We start from the raw sequence: 21,280 nt of genomic DNA, 5'->3' as shown, positions 1-21,280 counted from the left end.
TTACCCTGGATCGTGAGGGCCTTGCTGACTCAGTTGCCCAATGTGAGCCACTCAAACATGACAAGGTGGAGGCGGGTCTCTTTGGGATGAGCCGCCTTTCTGCAGAGGAGTCTGCTGCACTTTTAATATTTTGTAACCAGGATAGTCTTAGTTATTTTGTGACTGAGTGAAAGAATTTGTAGTTCATCCTTTCCAGTCTGCTGGAGTGATAGAAAGTGACCAAGTTCACACAGATAGTTAGCTCTCCAGTGACCAGTAGCCAAAGGCCAGCAGCATGCCATCCAGCAGAATGGAGCTCACAGTGCAGAGGAAGCAGCTAGGGGCCCATTAAGGTACTCTGCTGAAGACTCAACCCCCAGTGACTCTGGAGAAAGTGTCATTAGTAGACAATTTGATGAGGTCATAGGGTGAGCCCTTATCTGATAGGACTGTGCCCTTGAAAGGAAAAAAAGGTGGCCTCCCTCTGTCTACCCTCCAAGCACCCTGTAAAGACACAGCCAGAAGGCACTTATCTGCAAGCCTCGAAGAGATCTGAGCCACCTGTCCCTGGATCATGGCCTCTGGTACTATGAGGTAAACCTGTGTTGTTTAAAGCACACAGTATATAGTATTTTTAAAAGGCAGCCAAAGAGAGTGCAGAAGGGTTGGAGTTAACACTGGCTGCTTTTCAGTCCATACAACTGTTTGGACAAGAGCACCAACCTTCAAGCTGGCATTTGAGTCTATTTCAGGCGTTCTATTTGTCCTTTTTATGGGCCCCACCCCCACCAGGCTTTATTGACACACAGTAACCTGAGCATTGTTGCACAAACCCAAGTCCTCACAAAGACTACCACTGAGCCACCACACCACACTGCACATACTATGTGTGATTTGATGGGTTTTGACATCTGTACAACCCCTTGAGACCCTCACCACTGTCAAGACTGTGTCTGTCGCCTACAGACAACTGTCTGTCACCCTCCTTTCTGTCACTGTAAATGAGTTTGCTTTTTAAGAAACTATATAAACAGCCAGGTGTGGTGGTAAAGGCGTGGATTCCCAGCAGCTGAGCGATAGATGCAGGAGACTTAGGAGTTCAAGGCCAGCCTCTAGCTACATAGTGAGTTTTAGGTTAGCCTGGGCCACCCAAGACTGTCCTCAAAGTAAACTAAACGAAGCTTTGTATAATGGGCTTGTCTTCTGTTACTCCTGCTCTGGCCTTTCCCACTCATCCCAGCTATTCTGAAGGTCAGCCAAGAGGTAGATACTGATAATTCATGTACCTTGTACTGCTGAGTAAGATACACAGATAAACAGATACACAGGATCCATTTCCTGGTCATGGACAGTTGCATTCCTTCCAGTGAATATGTTTTAATTTTGTTGTTGTTTTGTTTATTTTGTTTTTTAGAGACAGGGTTTCTCTGTGTAGCCCTGGCTGTCCTGGAGCACACTCTGTAGACCAGGCTGGCCTTGAACTCAGAAATCATCCTGCCTCTGCCTCCCAAGTGCTGGGAGTAAAGGTGTGCGCCACCACTGCCCAGCATTTTTTTTTTTTTTTTAATGATTTGTGTGTCTTTGTGAGGAGCCCCTGGAAATGGAGTCATAGACAATTGTGAGCTACCATTTGTGTGCTGGGAATTGAACCTGGGTCCTCTGGAAAAACATCCAGTCCTCTTAACCACTGAGCTGACTCTCCAGCCTATGTCTTAATTTTGTAAAGATTTATTTGTGTGTGTGTGTGTGTGTGTGTGTGTGTGTGTGTATGTATGAAGGCCAGAGGAGGAGCAGGAATGGCTTGGAATTACAGGCTTGTTCACAAGGGTGCAAGCTCCAGACCCTCCCTGTTCCTCAGGATCGTCAGTGCTCTCAGCTGCTGAGCTGTGTCAGGCCCCCGCAGTCTGCCAGCACGATGCTCCGTTCCACATCCTGCCATGCATGGGAGCTGCAGGCCTTCCCTGTTGGCAGCACTTGGTATGGGCAGACCTGAGCCACTAGTCAGAGGGGAGGGAAGAAAGTTCATGGTGACTTCCGCATTTCCCACATGGTAGACAATTAGAATATTAGTGTGGGGCACTGTAAGTTTATTTTAATCCCATGGACATAGAACACAAAGGCAGTTGGAAGAGCCTTCCTTGTTGTATGTGGTAACAAATCATTGGAAGTAGCTCCCAACAGGGAGTGCCTGGAAGTAAATCATGATGTGACAGTAAAATGACCTATGTGCCCTTCAGATGACAGAGGTCTGTGGTCTCACAGGAGAATGTACTCATGATAAAGTGAAGGGACAGAAAAACAAAGTAACAGTTTCTACAAAGCTCTCTCAGTCCTGCATGTATGTGCACACGTGTGTTCAAGTGCAGGCTCCTGCAAGAGGTTGTTAGATCTCTTGGATCTGATGTCCCCAGCAGTTATGAGCTGCCCAACTGACGGTGCCCGCACCGCCATGGTACCGAGTGTCAGGCGCAGGCCTGGGGGATTAACAGAAAACACAGACACGGGTCATTCTGTAAGGAGAAGGCCAAAGCTTTACTGAGGGACCAGCAATATGTACTAGAATCCAGGTGAAAAACAACCATAGCCATAGGTCAGGCACCTGGGAAGGCCCTACCACACCAGGCGGGAAAGCAAGGATCAAGCTAAGCCACAGGATGTTTTGCTGTCAGGAAACTGTGCAAACAGCTCAGCTGGGGGCGTTGAGCTAAGCTCACAGGTTCCCAACACCCAACACGGATGCCGGGAACAGAACTCCGGTCCCCTGTAAGAACAGAACAAGCTCTTAGCTGCTGGGCATCTCTCCAGCCCCGGCACATTCGGTAAGGTTTAATGGCACATATTCCCTCTCCTTACATCTTCCGGGCACACTGGAAAATGTCCTCCGGCTGGGCACATGGCCCGACAAGCCTTTACTGCGGAAGGGAAGACAGGTCCCATCACACAGTGATTCTAGTGTGGGGCCTCTGGTGTTTCTCACTGTCTCATTAGGAATCTGTTTGTGTCTTTGTTACTGTGTCTCATTTCATTGCTGATTAGTATGTGAAGTGTTGGGCTGGAGAGATTCCTCAGCAGTTAAGAAGAGTACACAGTGTTCTTGCTTCAGAGAATGGAAGTTCAGTTCCCAGCACCTACGCCAGGCAGCTCATAGCCACCAGCTCCAACTCCAGGGGATCCAGGGTCTCTGGGCTTTGCAGACACCTATAGTCACATATGGATTCCCACACATAGACATTATTTTTTATAATAAACTAAGTCCTTAAACCTGTGTGTGCATGTGAATAATAGGTAACGTGTTTCTTTATATGCAAGGTCCTTTCTCACTAGTGCCTCTGGTGACTCCCCAGCTAGGTGCCTGGTGTTGGAGACAGTTGGCTTGCTGGAGGAGGCAGGAGCTCTGAACGTGGTATGAGGGCAGCTGGCTCAGTGCAGACTCCTAGCTTGCTTCCGGTGTGGGGCGAGACCCCTGCCGTGTACGAGGTCGGTGGGAATGTGCTCTGAGGTAACCGAGGCATGACTTTCTGGTTCTCAGATTTAATCCTCTATTTCTAGTGGTACAGATTGCTTCAGATGTGGCTTTGTGATTTCTTGGACCGCTGAGAAGTGGCAGGAAGGCTGCAGGCCAGCTTCGGGAAGGGACTTCCTCTCCTACAAAGACACAAAAGGACCAAGCACTTACTGTGTGGTTATTTTTGTTCCACTGAGAATGGGCAATTTTTGTTGTGGTATTCTTTGTATTTGTTTAAGAATTTCATGCCTAAGCCTGGGGCAGACATCCTGGCCCTTGACAGGAAAAGACAGGTTAAGAGTCAACTCGCTCTTGTGCTTGGTCACTCGAAAAGCTATGTCTTTTGAGGTGTCTTTTCCTTTACGTAAGCCAGAGACAGAATCCGGCTCCTGTGCCTGGGAGAGCCTCAGCCTCAGTAGTGGGCATCTGGGTGGTCTGTTCTATGCACTGCAAGATGTTTGTTAACACCCTGGCCTCTTGTCCACGACATACCAGTATACCATCTCCCCTCCTCTACCCCCAAATAGAAAAAGTCATAAATGTCTGCAGAGATCCCTGAATGTCCCCTGAGGGTCAACATTGCCCTAGACTGTTGGTTTTGTAAGTTACATTATGGTTTCTTTATTTAAAATGTCATGGTTGGCGAGCCAGGCAGTTGTGGCCCTGCTTTTAATCCCAGCACTTGGGAGGCAGAGGCAGATGGATTTCTGAGTTCAAGGCCAGCCTGGTCTACAGAGTGAGTTCCAGGAAAGCTGGGGCTACAGAGAGAAACCCTGTCTCAAAAAACAAAACAAAACAAAACAAAACAAAAAAAAGCAAAATGCCATGGTTGGATAGTCTATGTCCATACAGCCAAGTGTGTCCCACCAAGCCCATCTTCTCCCCTTATCCAAGTGGGAGCCTAGGCCAGTGCAGACAGATTTGACCACTGTCAGGAAAAGTGTTTGTGTCCTTCAAAGCTGCAGAATGGGGCTGAGGGTGAGCTGAGTTTGCCTAGTACTCACTGGACTAGTCCTTCCTCACCCTCCAGCCCCCTGCCATGCTGCCAAAGGGAAAGGAAGGAGTGACATTTGCTGAGACCGTAGCTCAGGGGCAGAGCCCTTGCCTAGAATGTCAGAGATCCTGGGTTCAAACGGCCAAATAAAATATTAAAACAAGTAAGTCTTCCTGTGACTCTAGAGAGTAAAAGGTACAGGATGCCTGTTGCCAGTGCCCAAGCTTTGTCTGCATTAGGTTGTGGCTGGCTGGCAGCCCGGTAGGCTGGACGGGCCAGGTCTTTTCCTGAGTCACTGCAGAGACTAAGCACAGAGTCTGGTTGTGTTTCTGAGGACCCATGTTCTTCCAGTGCCCTGTATGCCAACCACAGCGTCCTGCTCTTTGTCCTGAATGTCTTGGGACAAGTTTCAGAGAGAACAGAGCTAGGGCCTTTGCTCTGCATAGAGCAAGCCAGGCTCACGTGACGTGACATCATGGTCCTCTGCAGCACACTGCTCTGCGCACTGGTACTGCCTCTTCCCACCCAGCCACCAAGAGCTTTTCTTTAAGAGACTCCTGACCCCATGCAGACTGCTTGTTTCTGAACTAGGGAAGCAAACAGCAGAGAGAAGACCAGGAGAGGATCAAACCGGACCAAAGCTGGTGGAATCAAGTCCCCCATGTGTCCACGGAGAGCTGTGACCTTCACTCCAGTCTGGGACTCTGAATTACATCCCTTGACATTCTTGCCCCAACCTGGTGTGCGGCTACAGAGATCTCTGGAAGGTAGTGTGGGGGAAGAGCTGGCACTCAGTCCCACTGGCAGTGCCAGCTGCACTCTACTGTGTAACTTCCGGAGAACTCTGTGTTCTACCAGTAAGTAGTGCTTTGGGGACTAACGCCTTTTTAGGATTTGTAACAGCTCTGTCCCCAGGGTGTTCTTTCTTCTCTCCTGGCTCCGGCCTTAACAAATTGATCCACATAAGCCTTGCTGCTGGTCATTTGTACGTATATGACAATATGTTTAGAAAGAAAAATGGCGACCCCAGATGCCACTGTAAGCACGCCTCCCTTTGCTCTCCGGCATGCACTATGTAGTTCTTCATTCTTAAATAGGTCCCAGTTCTCGGCATTGCGTGGACTGCAAGCTTTAGGCAGGCTTTCGCCACACCTTCCTTCCCAATTTCTTCCTTTCTGGTGCAACTCAGAAGCCTAGCTTCTGCCCAGTGTGGTGCTCAGTTCTGAGTCTGTGAGCTCTTGGCCCCAGAAGGGTGATGGCCTCTGTGAGCTCCTGTGGCTTTCTCGAAGTTTCCTCCTGAAGTAGACAGTTTCCTTAACAGCAGAGTTTTTGTATTTAGTGAAGTCCATGTCCCCTGCTGGATATCAAGTGGCCAGAGTATGAGGTGCTGTTGAAAAGAGTAGAGCCCAAGTCTAGGAAAGTGGGAGAGCCCTGCAGAGCACCCCAGCCGTCCCAGCCCCTCCGTGGGGAGAGCCCTGCAGAGCACCCCAGCCGTCCCAGCCCCTCCGTGGGGAGAGCCCTGCAGAGCACCCCAGCCGTCCGAACCCCTCCGTGGGGAGAGCCTTGCAGAGCACCCCAGCCATCCCAGCCCCTCCGTGGGGAGAGCCCTGCAGAGCACCCCAGCCGTCCGAACCCCTCCATGGGGAGAGCCCTGCAGAGCACCCCAGCCGTCCGAACCCCTCCATGGGGAGAGCCCTGCAGAGCACCCCAGCCATCCCAGCCCCTCCGTGGGGAGAGCCCTGCAGAGCACCCCAGCCGTCCGAACCCCTCCATGGGGAGAGCCCTGCAGAGCACCCCAGCCGTCCCAGCCCCTCCGTGGGGAGGCAAAGAAAGAAGAGGCTAATGTTCAGATGGAGAGGTTAAAGGATCTTAACAGGGCTGGGAAGGCAGGTCTGGTTGTAAAGTACTTAGTATGTGAGTCTCAGGACCAGAGGTGAAATCCCTAGAACCCATGTAAAATGGTACATGCCAGGCCTCAGGAGGCTCACTGCTCAGCCAGTCAAGCTGCATCTCTGAGTTCCAAGTTCAGTAAGAGACTTTGTCCCAGCAGATAAGGTGGAAGGTGATAGAGGAAATGCCTGACGTCGGCCTCTGGCTGCACACATGCATGTGAGACACACATACTCACACACACACACACTCACACACACGCGCGCGCACGCGCGCGCCACACATGCACAGAAAGGAATCCAAATGAGACCAACTCAGAAGGAGAAAGCATCATTCACGCATGTGTCGTGTTCCTGCTTGAGCTCAGGGTGTTAGTGTGTTTCTTGTATTGGGTCCATCCTGGGAGATACACCTGCAGTCCCTGCACTCAGAGGACTGAGGCAGGAGGATCGAGGTGAAATCTTGTCTCAAAAATTATAAAACTTTTCTGTCTTGGCACATTGATTCTTGTGTCATCATAACCAAGAGATTGAGGCAACCCATGTAGTTTCGGACCTTGTTACTCATGATACGTGTGTATGCACATGCGTGCATGTGTGTGTCTGCCAGTGTGTGTGTGTGTGTTAATGTGGGAAAGATACGTGTGAGGTGGTATACCAGTGTGTGCATGTGCAGGTGTGTCTTTGTATATGCGAGATGTCACTGTGTATTGTATGCTGGTGATCCTGTATAGAGTGTGCATATGTAGAGGGTCACTGTGTATGCATGTACACAGTACATATGCATGTATCCATGTAGGTTGTATGTCTATGTCTTTGTGCCTGCACACTATGTGTTACGGTACTGTGACGTGAGATGGAAACTGTGTCTCAGCTTCCTTCAGTGTTTAGCATCCAGTGACCAGGCGCTAAGGAGGAAGCAGCACATTCTATGTGAGGAAGGCCTTGGAGCACCGGGTAGGCTGGCAGCTAGCAAGGGGAGGAGCCTGACTCAGACCTACCAAGGGGAGGAGCCTGACCCAAACCCAGCCAGGGGAGGAACCTGACTCAGACCCAGGCAGGGGAGGAGCCTGACCCAGCCCCAGCCAGGGGAGGAGCCTGACCCAGACCCAGCCAGGGGAGGAGCCTGACTCAGACCCAGGCTGGTAGTGTAGAGCCCTGGCCTTACTGTGGCTTCCTGAACTCTGTGGGAATGTTATTTTCTGACAGAGCCCACTCTAAGTGTTGCCTCTGTGCCCAGCCACCAGCTGTGCTTGGCCCCTGGGCCCGGCCTGCCGCAGCCAGTCCCTTCATCTCCCTGGCTCTGCTTTTGTGACTCAGTCCACACATTCTCACCACCCAGCAGCAGCTCAGAAAGCCCTACTGATAGTAGCTAGAACAATCCCTTTGACCTTGAACTCTTGACAATCCTCCTGCCTCCTCCTCGGAAGTGCTAGGATTATAGGCCTGAGTCACTGTAGCTGACTTAAGAAAAATATTGATTCATTCAGTCATTCACTTACTCATCTATTTATTGGTTTTAGTTTTTAGCTTTTCAAGACAGGGTCTCTCAATGTAACAGCCTGGCTGTCCTGGAACTCACCAGAATAACCTCAAACTCACAGAGATCTGCCAGTCTCTGCATTCCCAAAAAGTTTATTTATTTAGTTATTTAATTAGTTAGGTTGTTGTTGGGTTTTGGGTTTTATTGTTGTTGTTGTTGTTATATTTGAGACAGAGCTTCTCTGTGTAGCGTTGGTTGTCCTGAAACTCACTCCGTAGACCCGGCTGGCTTCAAATTCAAGGATCTGCCTGTCTCTGCCTTCCACATACTGGGGCTAAGGATGTGTGCCGCCATACCTGGCTTAAGAACTTTAAAAAAGAAAATCTTAGTCTTCAAATGGATGTCATTACTTGAGATGGCTGGCTGGCCTCACTGTACAGGTCCTCTCTGGCAGTGCTGCAGGGCCTTGGGTGTTGGAAGCCTCATCTCGAGCTGACTCATCCTGGCATCACGGGGTTAGAGTTCACTGAGGGCGTGCAACGTGGTGCTGCTCATCCAGTGACCTCTTGAGAAGGAGGCTCCTTTGTTTACACGGAAGCTGAGACTGTGCCACTCTGCAGGGAGAGTCCATAGTCTCTCTGCTTACCGTGGGTGTCAGCGCCCTGCAGTGACTCTGCTCACTGTGGTGTCAGCGCCCTGCAGTGACTCTGCTCACTGTGGTGTCAGCGCCCTGCAGTGACTCTGCTCACTGTGGTGTCAGCGCCCTGCAGTGACTCTGCTCACTGTGGTGTCAGCGCCCTGCAGTGACTCTGCTCACTGTGGTATCAGCACCCTGCAGTGAGTGACTCTGCTCAGTGTGGTCTCAGTGCCCTGCAGTGACTCTGCTCACTGTGGTGTCAGCGCCCTGCAGTGACTCTGCTCACTGTGGTGTCAGCGCCCTGCAGTGACTCTGCTCACTGTGGTGTCAGCGCCCTGCAGTGACTCTGCTCACTGTGGTGTCAGCGCCCTGCAGTGACTCTGCTCACTGTGGTGTCAGCGCCCTGCAGTGACTCTGCTCAGTGTGGTCTCAGCGCCCTGCAGTGACTCTGCTCACTGTGGTGTCAGCGCCCTGCAGTGACTCTGCTCACTGTGGTGTCAGCGCCCTGCAGTGACTCTGCTCACTGTGGTGTCAGCGCCCTGCAGTGACTCTGCTCACTGTGGTGTCAGCGCCCTGCAGTGACTCTGCTCACTGTGGTGTCAGCGCCCTGCAGTGACTCTGCTCACTGTGGTGTCAGCGCCCTGCAGTGAGTCTGCTCACTGTGGTGTCAGCGCCCTGCAGTGACTCTGCTCACTGTGGTCTCAGTGCCCTTCAGTGACCCAGGGCAGGCCAGGGGCCCCATCTCCCTTCCGCCTCATGCAACCACCCTCCCATGTCACTGCTATCTGTCACAGCAGTTAGTGTTGGGAGTCCCCGGCTTGGCTTAAGTGGAAGTCATATCCGTTCTCCACCTGTCTGCTCCAAAGGGCACTGTAGGGTCCCATGGCGAGGCTACAATTGGGTGCTAAAGTTCGGTAACCTGGCCAGCCTGACTCACTGCGTTGTTGCTTTGTAAAATGGACGTCCCTGTAAAGATGGCAGGCTTCCAAAGGAAAGCTTGTAGTGTTTTACTGCTGTGGCTGTTGTGCCATGTTGGCTTGATGAGAGACATATGTTAAGTTGGTTTGTTTACATTTCGTACAGGCAGCATGTGGCCTGCCCTCTGCAGTAAGCATAGGCTTCTGCAGGGATACTCTGGACTGTGCCTTCTAGGAACTTGTGTGTGTGTGTGTGTGTGTGGTGTATGAAGTCTTCATAGCATATACACACACATAGAAGTACATCCACACTATGGGGTTTCCCACTGAACCTAGAGCTAAACTGATGGCCAGCAGGTGTCTGTCCCCACCTACTACCCCACCTGGGGCTGGGGCTCTGGTGTGCATGTGGCCACAGCCAGCTCTACATGTCGGCAGGGCTTCTGCTCTGCTCTCGGGTCCTCCTGCCTGAGCACACTGGGGGAACCTTGTGAGCTCACTGTCCGAGCTTTCAGATACAGCCGAGGCCTGGGGAGATCCCGCAGGCAGACTGTTGTGTTGGGAGGAACCACAGTGAGATGCAGAGCTGCCCTAGGGTGGACACAGTAGCTCTTTCTTCTAGCCATGAAGCTGCGCTGTAACTCAACCCCCCACCCCTTTTCTATTTGTGGGGACTTGGGGTCCAACCCAGGCCGTCTACATGCTAAGCAGATAGTATACTACTTATATTACACCTTCAGCTCCTGTTAGTTTGTTTTAAGGTCAACCTGCTGTGCCTGTGGATGTAATGAGGTCAAGAATATTGTAATTATATCCTAATTGTAGTTCCAGGAATTCTTTCAGGATTATATAGTTCCTGAGTGAAATAAATAAGGAAACTAAACTTCCTGTTTAATCATAGTTTTTCCTTTCCATGGAGCTGACTGAAAATGATTTTGAAAACTATTTTCCCTTCCCAGCTCATCTGCCTCTCCGAGTTTATACCCATAGACTGTTTCTCATCAATTGTGTATGTTAGGCACGGTGGCCAACCCAATCTGGATTTCCAGTTTCCTGAAAATAAATCCCACTGTGACCTGCTCAGCTGTGACCCACCCTGGGAGTATTGCTAAGCTTTCTTCACTGAGCCACCTGTTCCACAGCAGCAGTGACCGTGGCATCCTCACGCAGGCCAGATGGAGCTGATGTGAGGGACGGCTCCGAGTTAGCAAGGGGAAGTCCCCAGGACTACATGTGAGCAGGAGATGGCCCATCCTGTCTCCCGTGTGTGTAGCTGATCCTGAACGGGGCTCCCTTTTTATACCCAGTACTTCATGCCCTGAAGGTTTCTCAGCAGGGTGGGAAGGGTCATGATGTCAGACACAAGCACATGGGAGTTGAGGTGTGTTATTGGCAGAGGTGACGTGCCTAGCTAGGCATGATGGCATATGCTTAGAATCTCAAGTGTCAAAAATAACTTCTGAGGGAAGGTGGGTGATAGCCCTCACTTTTCTGTTGCCCTGAGACACAGGGTCTTTTCCCTTTGAAATGGTTGTAACATATACACAGTATAGAAACTACCACTCTCACTTGTCTTTCCCTGAGACAACAACACAGTGTTTGCTGTGTCACCCGAGCTGTTTTCAAATCCTCAGGAATCTCAGGCCAGAGAACCGCTATGTGTTTGAGACCAGCTCTGAACTATGCAGCAAGACCCTATTTCCAAAAACTCAGCTGGCAAGACATGAAGCACAGGATCTTTCCATTTTAAAATTGTTCATAATATAAAATTTTATCCTTTAAATATAAGCATTTTAATCCTTTTGATACAGTGTCTTGCTGTGTTGTCCAGGATGTCTTCAAAGTCTCCAACTTCTCAGCAATCTTGTCTCAGCCTACAAAGGAGCTGAGACTATAGGCATACACAGGCTGAGTCCACCCTCACCACGAGACACACAGGCTGAGTCTACCCTCACCACGAGACACACAGGCTGAGTCCACCCTCACCATGAGACACACAGGCTGAGTCTACCCTCACCACGAGACACACAGGCTGAGTCCACCCTCACCACGAGACACACAGGCTGAGTCCACCCTCACCACGAGACACACAGGCTGAGTCTACCCTCACCACGAGATACACAGGCTGAGTCCACCCTCACCACGAGACACACAGGCTGAGTCCACCCTCACCACGAGCACACACAGCCTGAGTCCACCCTCACCATGAGACACACACAGCCTGAGTCCACCCTCACCATGAGACACACAGCCTGAGTCCACCCTCACCATGAGACACACAGCCTGAGTCCACCCTCACCACGAGCACACACAGGCTGAGTCCACCCTCACCACGAGACACACACAGCCTGAGTCCACCCTCACCATGAGACACACAGCCTGAGTCCACCCTCACCACGAGCACACACAGGCTGAGTCCACCCTCACCACGAGACACACACAGGCTGAGTCCCCCCTCACCATGAGACACACAGGCTGAGTCCACCCTCACCACAAGGCACACACAGGCTGAGTCCACCCTCACCACGAGACACACACAGCCTGAGTCCATCCTCACCACGAGACACACAGCCTGAGTCCACCCTCACCATGAGACACACAGGCTGAGTCCACCCTCACCATGAGACACACAGGCTGAGTCCACCCTCACCATAAGACACACAGGCTGAGTCCACCCTCACCATGAGACACACAGGCTGAGTCCACCCTCACCACGAGACACACAGACTGAGTCCATCCTCACCACGAGACACACAGGCTGAGTCCACCCTCACCACGAGACACACACAGGCTGAGTCCACCCTCACCACGAGACACACAGGCTGAGTCCACCCTCACCATGAGACACACAGGCTGAGTCCACCCTCACCACGAGACACACAGGCTGAGTCCATCCTCACCACGAGACACACAGGCTGAGTCCACCCTCACCATAAGACACACAGCCTGAGTCCACCCTCACCACAAGACACAGCCTGAGTCCACCCTCACCATTTCTGGGTATATAGTTTGATGGTGTTAAGTATATTCAGGACCTGAACTGACCTCTGATGGCATGTTGGCTGTGGTGTCATCACACTGCCACGTTGGAGTGGTGTTCCCCCTGCCTCGCCATGCCTGCACACGTCCTTTACTTCTTTACCATGCAGGTGTCACAGAAGTGTGAGCACCATCAGGCACTCGTGTTTTCTACAGGGCGCTATTGCAGTTGTCCTCTTGCAGTGCAGTCAGCTTTGTTTTCTTGCTTGGTTTTCTCAAGACAGGGTTTCTACATGTATGTAGCCCTGGCTGTCCTAGAACTCACTTCATAGACCAGGCTAGCCTTAATCTTACAGCTCTGATTTTGTTCTCAGCTTTTACAGAGCCTAATTTATAAGGTGGGTGTTATCTGGGTGTATGTGGAATATATACGCCATGGAATACCCAGGGCTTGGTACTAATATCTCAGGCATCCATAGAGATCTTAGGTCCTTGGGGATAAGGGGCACCTATGAGAAGAGGTTTGCCAGTCAGGATATGGAAGGTTGGCAGCAGGTAGGCCCCAGGTCCCAGTGACTCCTCAGTGTGGTTGGTTCCTCTATTAGCTGGGGCTTTTCAGGCTCCTGGGATGGATTATGACCCCAAAGGCAGGAGTAAGTACCTGAAGATCTTCAAGTTGACTTTTGAAGCCTATCTCAGAAAACTCACACAAGTCCACAGACCGTCTTGGCTTGAGGATATCACAGGCCTGTTCTAAGCACATGCGGATGAGTCCAGGTGCCTGTGTTGTTGTGGAGCGCCTTTAGTGAAACCACAAACAGCAGGCGTCCTTAGGACACACTGCACACACAGGAGACTTGGTGTGGACTTGAGAAGATCACAGAGTGAGCTCATTGCCCTTCTCAGTCAGGCCCTGGTCTCAGAGAACATCCAAGTACTGTGTCTTTAGGACTGGACCTCGGCGGATCACTGAGCAGGGTGATGGTCTTCTGCCTGTTCTGTGTGTTTGAGAATGACCCACATAAAGTGTGCTGTTTCCTGTTCACTGCCCACATGTGTTTGCTATCTGCTTTATCTGTTGGTGTGCCTGTCCTCTTGTCACAGCTTGTGACTTAGTGGCTACTGCGATTACTTTTGTTTTTAAATAAACATATGATTTATTTTGCTGTACTTCTCTTAGTTTTAAGACTATTAGATCCTTCCTAAACAGTGTATCAAGATCTAAACAATGTATCATGATACTTTTGTTCCCCTTGAGATAGGATCTCATATCCTCAGCTGGCTTAAACTGGTCTGGAGCTCTCTCTGTAGTCTAGGTTATCTTGCCTTTTTGATCCTCTTGGGATCACAGGCATCTGTCACCATGCCTGCTGTATCCATTGCAGGGGACTGAACCCAGGGCCTCATGCACAAGAGGCGTTTGCACCCAAGCAGCTGAGCTACAGTTCCAGCCTTTTAAGATACTAATTGATGGTCTCCAGAGCAAGTAAAGCCAGCCAGGGCTGCACCCTGAAACCCTTTGGATGGCCCCCTGCCAAAGAAAAGATTCTTCGATACTTCCTGATAATCTCTAGTTTATCCTTTACCTCTCACCTTGTCCGAGTGCATTTTAGAGGTGGAGGCAGTGTCCCTGTGTATAAGGGAAGCCTGGCATGGCCCCGTGGATGGCTCTCAGAGAACCTAGGGTTTACCCGCATGCTCTCAGCACAGATGCGTGTGTGCAGATAACCCATGATGGCTCTCGGAGACCCTGGAGTTCACCCGCCTGCTCTCAGTGCAGATGCGTGTGTGCAGATAACCCGTGTATGGCTCTCAGAGACCCTGGAGTTCACCCGCATGCTCTCAGCACAGATGCGTGTGTGCAGATAACCCGTGTCAGATGGTATTACAGGACAGAGGCTCTGGGAACCTTGCTCTCTCGTTTGTTCTCAGTGCCCAGGGCCTTGCACACACTAAGCATAGTCTCTAGCACTGAACTATTCCCAGCTTGAAAAACTATGGTATAAAGAAGTTTCTGGGTTCTGCATGCTTGGGGATACCATTACTCCATATCTCAGTGGGGTTGCAATGTGTTTTTTCCTGTTTCTAACGCAATCCCTAGTTGATAGAGATGCCAGAATCTGCTGTCCCCCCATGTATAAGCCCCATCCCAAACTGCACGCACGGCTGGGTAGCTGAGCTGAAGAACATGGGGTGAATGAGACCCCCCTTCTCCTGAGCCAACACTATTCAGAGCTTCTGTGCACACAGTAGGCTCCTCATAGGCAAGGGAGGTTGTCTGTGCTGGTTCCTGACAGTGGGTGCCCTTCCATTTCTACGGGACTGCTGGTCTCCTGGGGTGGAGGTGTATACCACCCTTGTCTGTCTGGGGTGCCATGGTATCACCGCGAAGCTGTCTGGGCCTTTCCAGGCATTCAAGGCCCCAGAGGGCCTGGCTTTTGAGTCTCTGGAGCCTTCTCACACACCTGTCCATGTGACCCCTCTCTTGTCTGTCTGTCTGTCTCACTGCCCCACATTGTGCTCTGACCTGCACAGATTTGCTTTTGTCTGTAAGTGTCATAGCTGCCGTCTCACTCGCCTTTCCTCTGTTGCAGGCTCTCCAGAGCAACCTGAAGTATTCCCTGCTGCCACGGCGGCTCATCATCAGCAAGAGGCTAGCTCAGTGCCTGCATCCTGCCCTGCCCAGCGGTGTTCACCTCAAAGCCCTAGAAACCTACGAGATCATCTTTAAGATCGTGGGAACCAAATGGCTGGCCAAGGACTTGTTCTTGTACAGGTACAACTGCTTCCTGCTCTAGCACTCTCATCGGCGGGCGAGCCATGTTTCAGTTCAGTAGGAAAATGACAGGCCAGGGGCGAGGTTGTCACTCAGTTAGCAGAAGGCTTGCCCAGCATGCACGAGGCCCTGGGATCAGTCACAGCACTGATGAGCCCAGTGTCATGGTGCATGCTTGTATTTCTGGCAGAAAGAGCAGAAGCTATGTGGAATTCCCAAAAAATTTTAAAGGAAAATAGCAAGGAAAGTTGCATAGGAAAAAAAACCTCACAGCAGCTAGTCATCAAGGTCACCAGGAGATGGCCACCTTCAGAAACACCTGCCCCGCAGGCTCCATGTGTACTATGTATACATAGAACCCGGATGTTGCCTGCTTTTTACTTACTGTTGTCATGTGACCATCTCATCTCAAATGTGCATCTGGCTGTCACCAGTTAGACGGTTCCGATTGCTCTTTAAAACTCCCGTCTGGGACTAGGCCCTGGGTTTCATCTCCAGCAACTAAATGTAAACAAAGCCACACCCCAAACCTTCCCCCTGCCAGCTGTCCCTGTGGAGTCTGACAGACTTCTGACTGCTCTTACCTGCCCTTCTTGTCTTTCTCAAAGCTGTGGCCTGTTTCCGCTCCTGGCCTATGCTGCCATGTCGGTCCGGCCCGTGCTGCTTGGCCTGTATGAGAAGTACTTCCTTCCGCTGCAGAAGCTGCTCCTGCCCAGTCTTCAGGCCTTCCTTGTGGGCCTGCTGCCGGGCCTGGAAGAAGGCTCTGAGATCTATGAAAGGTTGGTGGCTATCATGTCTGGGGTGCAGGCTCTGTCTGGGAATTTGTTCTGTAGATTGACCTTGAACTCAGAGATCTGCATGGCTCTGTCTCCTGAGTACTGGAGACATGTCCACTTAAAGGAATGAGCTATCACTCTTAGACTTAAACTTTCCTTTACCTGGAACTTGCTCAGTCCCAGGCTGGCCTTGAACTAGGAGATCCGATTGTCTCTCTGTCCTGGGATTGAAGGCATGAGCCACCATGCCTGGACCTAAGCTTCTCATGGCCACTCCTCAAGATCCGGATCATAAGCTGTGCCCTCCATTTCTGGGTTGTAGTTCATTCCAGAGTAAAAGTCCAAATGAAAGCAATAACCAGATAATAATAATGCCTGAATATAAACATTCCCTGGTCAACAGCAAACCCAAACAGTGATCTTCCCTGGGTGAGATGTCCTGAGGTCACCACTCCCTTAATCTACTCATCTTCTTGAACACCGGACTCAGCTCTGTCCTGCTTCTGGTACCCTTTACTCTGTCAGCCATCCATGCATTTTGTATATTTCCTTTCAATGTTTGCTACACTTGATCAAAACGCTCTTCATGAGGCAAACCAGAGAACAAAGTCTATGCTGGGCTTTTCTGAGACGTCCTTTGTCAACACAATTAAACTCAGGTAGACGCTTCAGACAAGTGCACAAAGCAGCCATGTTCTTCAACAAAATACCACAAGAGCAGTCTCTGGGCCACGTGCTGAAATTCTTCTCCTCTGAAACCTCTTGGGCCAGGTCTGCACAGTTCAAATCACTCTCAGCAGCACTGTCTTCCATATTCCTACTAGGATGGCCCATTAAGCCCCACTTAAACCATTCTCCTGCTTTCCAAAGTCCCAAAATCCACATTCCTCCAAACAAAAGTATGGTCAGGACTATCACAGCCGTATCCCACTCTTGTTCCAGTTAGGTTTCTGTTGCTCTGAAAAAGACAACTCGTATAAGGACAACATTTAATATGAGCTGACTTACAGGTTCACAGGTTCCGGCCACTATCATCAATGCGGGAGCATGGCCATGTCCATGGTGCAGGAGGAGCATGGCCGTGTCCATGGTGCAGGAGGAACTCAGCGTTCTACATCTTGTTCCAAAGGCAAACAGGAGACAACTGGCTCCTGAGTGACTAAACGGGTCTCAACGGCCACCCCACAGCGACACACTTCCTCTACCAAGGGCAGACCTCCCACTAGTGCTTCTCCCTGTACCACGTGCATTCAAATTCTCACAGAGCCTGACCTTGAGAGAGTCCTAGATGGAAGTGAGGCAGTCACACAGGGCACCCATCATCCCCTGCCCATTAGGCCATAGTTGTGGGCACACACAGGTGAACATCCACACTGCCTCTGGTGGATGAAGCATCTCCTAAAGAGTGCCTCCATTCACAAGGAGGGAAGGTAGGTAGGCAGGGGTTTCAGATCTCAGTAACAAGGCACAACAGCCAGGGTCTTAGGCTGAACTCGAAGGGGCAAATCAATAGGGCACAAAGCAGGGTCCCATTTCCACGTTTGTTTGTTTGTTTGTTTGTTTGTTTGTTTTGGGTTTTTGAGGCAAGAGTCTCTCTGTGTATTCCTGGCTGTCCTGAAACTTGCTCTGTAGACCAAGCTGGTCTTAAACTTAGAGATCCCCCTGCCTCTGCCTCCCCAGTGAGTGCTGGGATCAAAAGTGTGTACCACCACATGCCTGACTTATCTTTCTAACACAGGGGTCTTTCTACGAATGGTATCAAACTACCTGCAATCCTCCTGCCTCAACCTCTGCCTGCTAAGTGCTAGGATCACAGGTGTGACCAGAGCAGAACCTCAGCACAGCTTTGGCATAGAACATGCACTTAAAGCTCTTAAGTTTCTCACTGGGTCTGGGGACAGCTCAGAAGTTGGAGAATTTGTATGACCATACAAACCATGTGTATGCATAAAGCCCTTTTAAATGTCTTTTTAAAATTATAAAGAACCCTTGTCCATACTGGCTGTCCTGAGTGTTGCTGCCATGGTTAGCCACTGGTGATTGGGCCCGTGTGACACCCACTTGCGATGACTTCACCGTGCGTGTATATACCCCATGCACTGGCACCATGCTCTTCCTGCCTCTCCTGTTCCCAGGCCTTGGCCACACCCTCACATGCATTTGGGCAGTGCCTGGGCCCTGTGGGATTAAGGGGTCCACCCCAGTTGTACTTGGAGTGTCCCCCAAGCTGCAGCGAATGGGGATCCCGGTGGCTTGGAGTGCTGTGTCCCCTGAGAGGAACCAGGCTGCACTTGCTTCCCGTACTGGGGTTGGACAAACTGCACCAGAGGTTTGCATGGGACGCTCGGGATGGATTCACCTAGCTTAGTCCTAGATCTCCCGCATCACAGTCACGTGTGTGAGGAAGAATCCAATGTTGGCTAGCCTGTGTGGAGGCTTTGGATATGTGGACTTGGTAGTCATGGTGGCACAGGAAGTAGCAGTGAGGCCAGTACCAGACTTCTGCAAGTTCTTTTTTTTTTAAAGATTTATTTATTATATGTAAGTACACTGTAGCTGTCTTCAGATACGCCAGAACAGGGCATCAGATCTCATTACAGATGGTTGTGAGCCACCATGTGGTTGCTGGGATTTGAACTCAGGACCTTCAGAAGAGCAGTCAGTACTCTTAATCGCTGAGCCATCTCTCCAGCCCCCCTGCAAGTTCTGGTACATTCACGTTCTGATAAAAGGTCTGAGTGTATACCCGTCTCTCTCTCTCTCTCTCTCTCTCTCTCTCTCTCTCTCTCTCTCTCTCTCTCTGTGTGTGTGTGTGTGTGTGTGTGTGTGTGTGTGTATTCTCTGACAGATTAACACGTTGATTGTTAGGATTCTGTTGATTCATTCCCCAAAGGCCCCTTGCCGTTCTTTAAATCTCTGCTAATCACACTAGAAACATGTTAAAAGTTGGAGTGTTCTTGTTTGCTCTTTTAGTTGATAAGTGAGAGTTTGTTTAAACAGTTGTTAATATTGTTTAATATTAATGTTTTTCCCCTAATGTTGTGATTGTTTGACATTGAACCAAGAGCTTGGTAGCTACGTGAATCACTGAATAGATTTAGCTGCCACTGGAAGCCAAGCCACTGTCCTGACACCAGGAAGTGGTGATCAGCTTCCTGAGGTCAATGCTGGTCAAGTTCTTGTAATCCCTGAGTGTGTGTGACAGGCACAGTGAGTGAGCTGGCTGTACAAATGGTTTTCTGCTATAGTCTGAGGAAGTTTTGAGAACCAGACCCCTGAGTCCTTAGGATTAGAGCAACATACCCCAGCCAATAATTCTCACGCACAGATAGGAAGAAGAGGATGCTAGGCCCAGCTGCGCGGTGAAGTAACCTACTGCTTTCCTGTAGGTAGGGACTGTTCTGTCTATGCTTCTCAGAGAAGGCTAACAAACAGGCCTCTTGGCCAGTGTGTGATGGTGTCATCATCAGGATTAGAAGGAGAAAGTACTCCATTCTCTGAACCGAGGTGGAGGTGAGCGCCTTGATGGCCGTAAGAAAGCAGACAGAGTGAACCCCGCCTTGTTAACCCGCAGGGAGTGGGAAGAGGGAAAGGAAGGAAACAGCCGTTTAAGTCAGTGCTCTTGAGCGTACACAGGTAATCCCAGTTCTGAGGAGGTAGAGGCAGGAGGATCACCCCGAGTTTGAAAATAGCCCCAACTATGTAGTGAGACCCTGTCCCCACAACAGGAACAACACAATCACTGGCTCTTCATCATGAGGGATGCTCAGCAGGCCCTGGGACTGCCTCTGTTGGGGAGGGCGGAACAGGCTGCTGCTGCTGCTGCTGCTGCTGTGTGGTTGGCAGGGCCTACAGTGCTGCAGGAGTCTAGGCTCATTATCTGCTCCTGGGATAGAGCCAGCCCTGAGTCAGCAGTGTTAGGTTGAGCGCCCTGATTCATCTGGTTTTGAGACTGTTTCCTATGTTTCCCCACTGGCCTTCAGTCCCCGGGGTCTCGTGGTCCTCTCACTAGCTGTGAATCAGCAGCTGGGATTGCAGGGTTCCTTCTGCATTTAGTTAGAAATGCTAATTCAAATACTCGGTTGCAGCCCCGAAAGTCAGGACAGACAGGTGGGGCGCAGATGGGCCGCTGACCTCTGGCCGCTGACCTCTTATTGTTCTGTGGGTGAGACGCTGATGGCAGCACCTCCTGCTGGAGAAAATACTTAATCTTACACAACGTTTATTATTATAGCAAGCCTTAATCAGTACTAGAGCTGGGCAGACATCTGCCTTCTATCTATTAGAATCTACTTCCCCATCAATAACTCCACGCTGTAACTTGCTATGCTCCACCTGGGCAGTTCTTAACTCCAGCTGCCTGACACCAATGGCTGTTTCCATGATTCACCTCCCCGTGGCAGCTCCCTCCTGTCTCCACCTTCCTCTCCTCGTGCTCCATCTCAGACCCCAGGCCCGGGAACCCCAAACCCCACCTATGTTTCTTCTGCCCAGCTACTGTCCTCCGTTTTGATGGTGGACCCTGCCCTAAGTGGAAGCTATGCAGTGAGCAGCATCTGTGGTTTGTACTTGGGATGCTCTGTTGCAAATCAAAGGGCTCAGTGGCAGTAAGGAGCGTGTGTGTGTGTGTGTGTGTGTGTGTGTGTGTGTGTGTGTGTATGCACACGAGTGTGTGTCTTCCTCACTAAGGAGCCTCACTTCCCAGTGCAGAGGCTGCCCAACAGGTCTGTATCCCAGGCCTACATACAATGGCTCCTCTGACCAGTTAATCATATAACGTAGCTGCTGAGCGCTGCTTCTGCCCAACGCCATGGCTCTCCCTACGTTTCTCAGAGCTGAGCAAAGCCAAGCTCTGTTTGGTCAGCTTTTAATAGAAGACCAATCAATACCTTTGGCCACAAAGCCATTCTGTGAACTTGCCCAGAGTCCTTGGCTTGACTTCACCTCCTCATGCTTGTTTCTGTAAGATCCGGTTACCAGTCCCTACAAATACCTTATGAGTCAATAAGGTTTAGGCTCATTTAAAACTTGTACTAACTTTTCATCTTCGGCAGTTTCACATATATACAATGAATTTTAATCCTTCTTGTGACCTTTGGCCCTCTCAGCCCCCATCCCAGGAAGACCCTTCCTATATTCATGTCTTCCTTATGTGTGACCCACGGAGTTTGACCAGGGCTTCCTGAAGAGCATAGGCGCACCGTTATTTGCTGGAGTACGGGCAGTTTAGGAATGGCCACACCCATGCAGAAAGTGACCTCAGCAATCTTAGCTATTGGTAACCCCTCACAGAGGGGTGGGGCCGCATGCACCTTCCCCTCTCTGATGACAGTAACCCCACCTAT

The 21,280-nt window shown here is 50.6% G+C and overlaps 1 protein-coding gene across 6 annotated transcripts in view; it reads left to right on the top strand.

Moving 5' to 3' along the window:
• Dop1b (DOP1 leucine zipper like protein B) overlaps positions 1–21,280 on the top strand; it is a 98,803-nt gene that overhangs the window by 13,088 nt on the left and 64,435 nt on the right. For all 6 annotated transcript variants that reach the window (XR_007973406.1, XM_052157814.1, XM_052157811.1 and 3 more), the window contains exons 3-4: positions 14,978–15,159; positions 15,768–15,938. Coding sequence is in view for 5 of the 6 variants with exons in the window: in XM_052157814.1 (XP_052013774.1) it covers positions 14,978–15,159; positions 15,768–15,938 (353 nt within the window). In the remaining variant the exon portion in view is untranslated. The remainder of the gene's footprint in view (positions 1–14,977; positions 15,160–15,767; positions 15,939–21,280) is intronic.

The sequence above is a fragment of the Apodemus sylvaticus genome, chromosome 15, assembly GCF_947179515.1.
Source record: "Apodemus sylvaticus chromosome 15, mApoSyl1.1, whole genome shotgun sequence".
Lineage (NCBI taxonomy): Eukaryota > Metazoa > Chordata > Mammalia > Rodentia > Muridae > Apodemus > Apodemus sylvaticus.
Note: the sequence above shows the minus strand (reverse complement) of the source record. Positions and strands in the feature narration are given on the sequence as shown.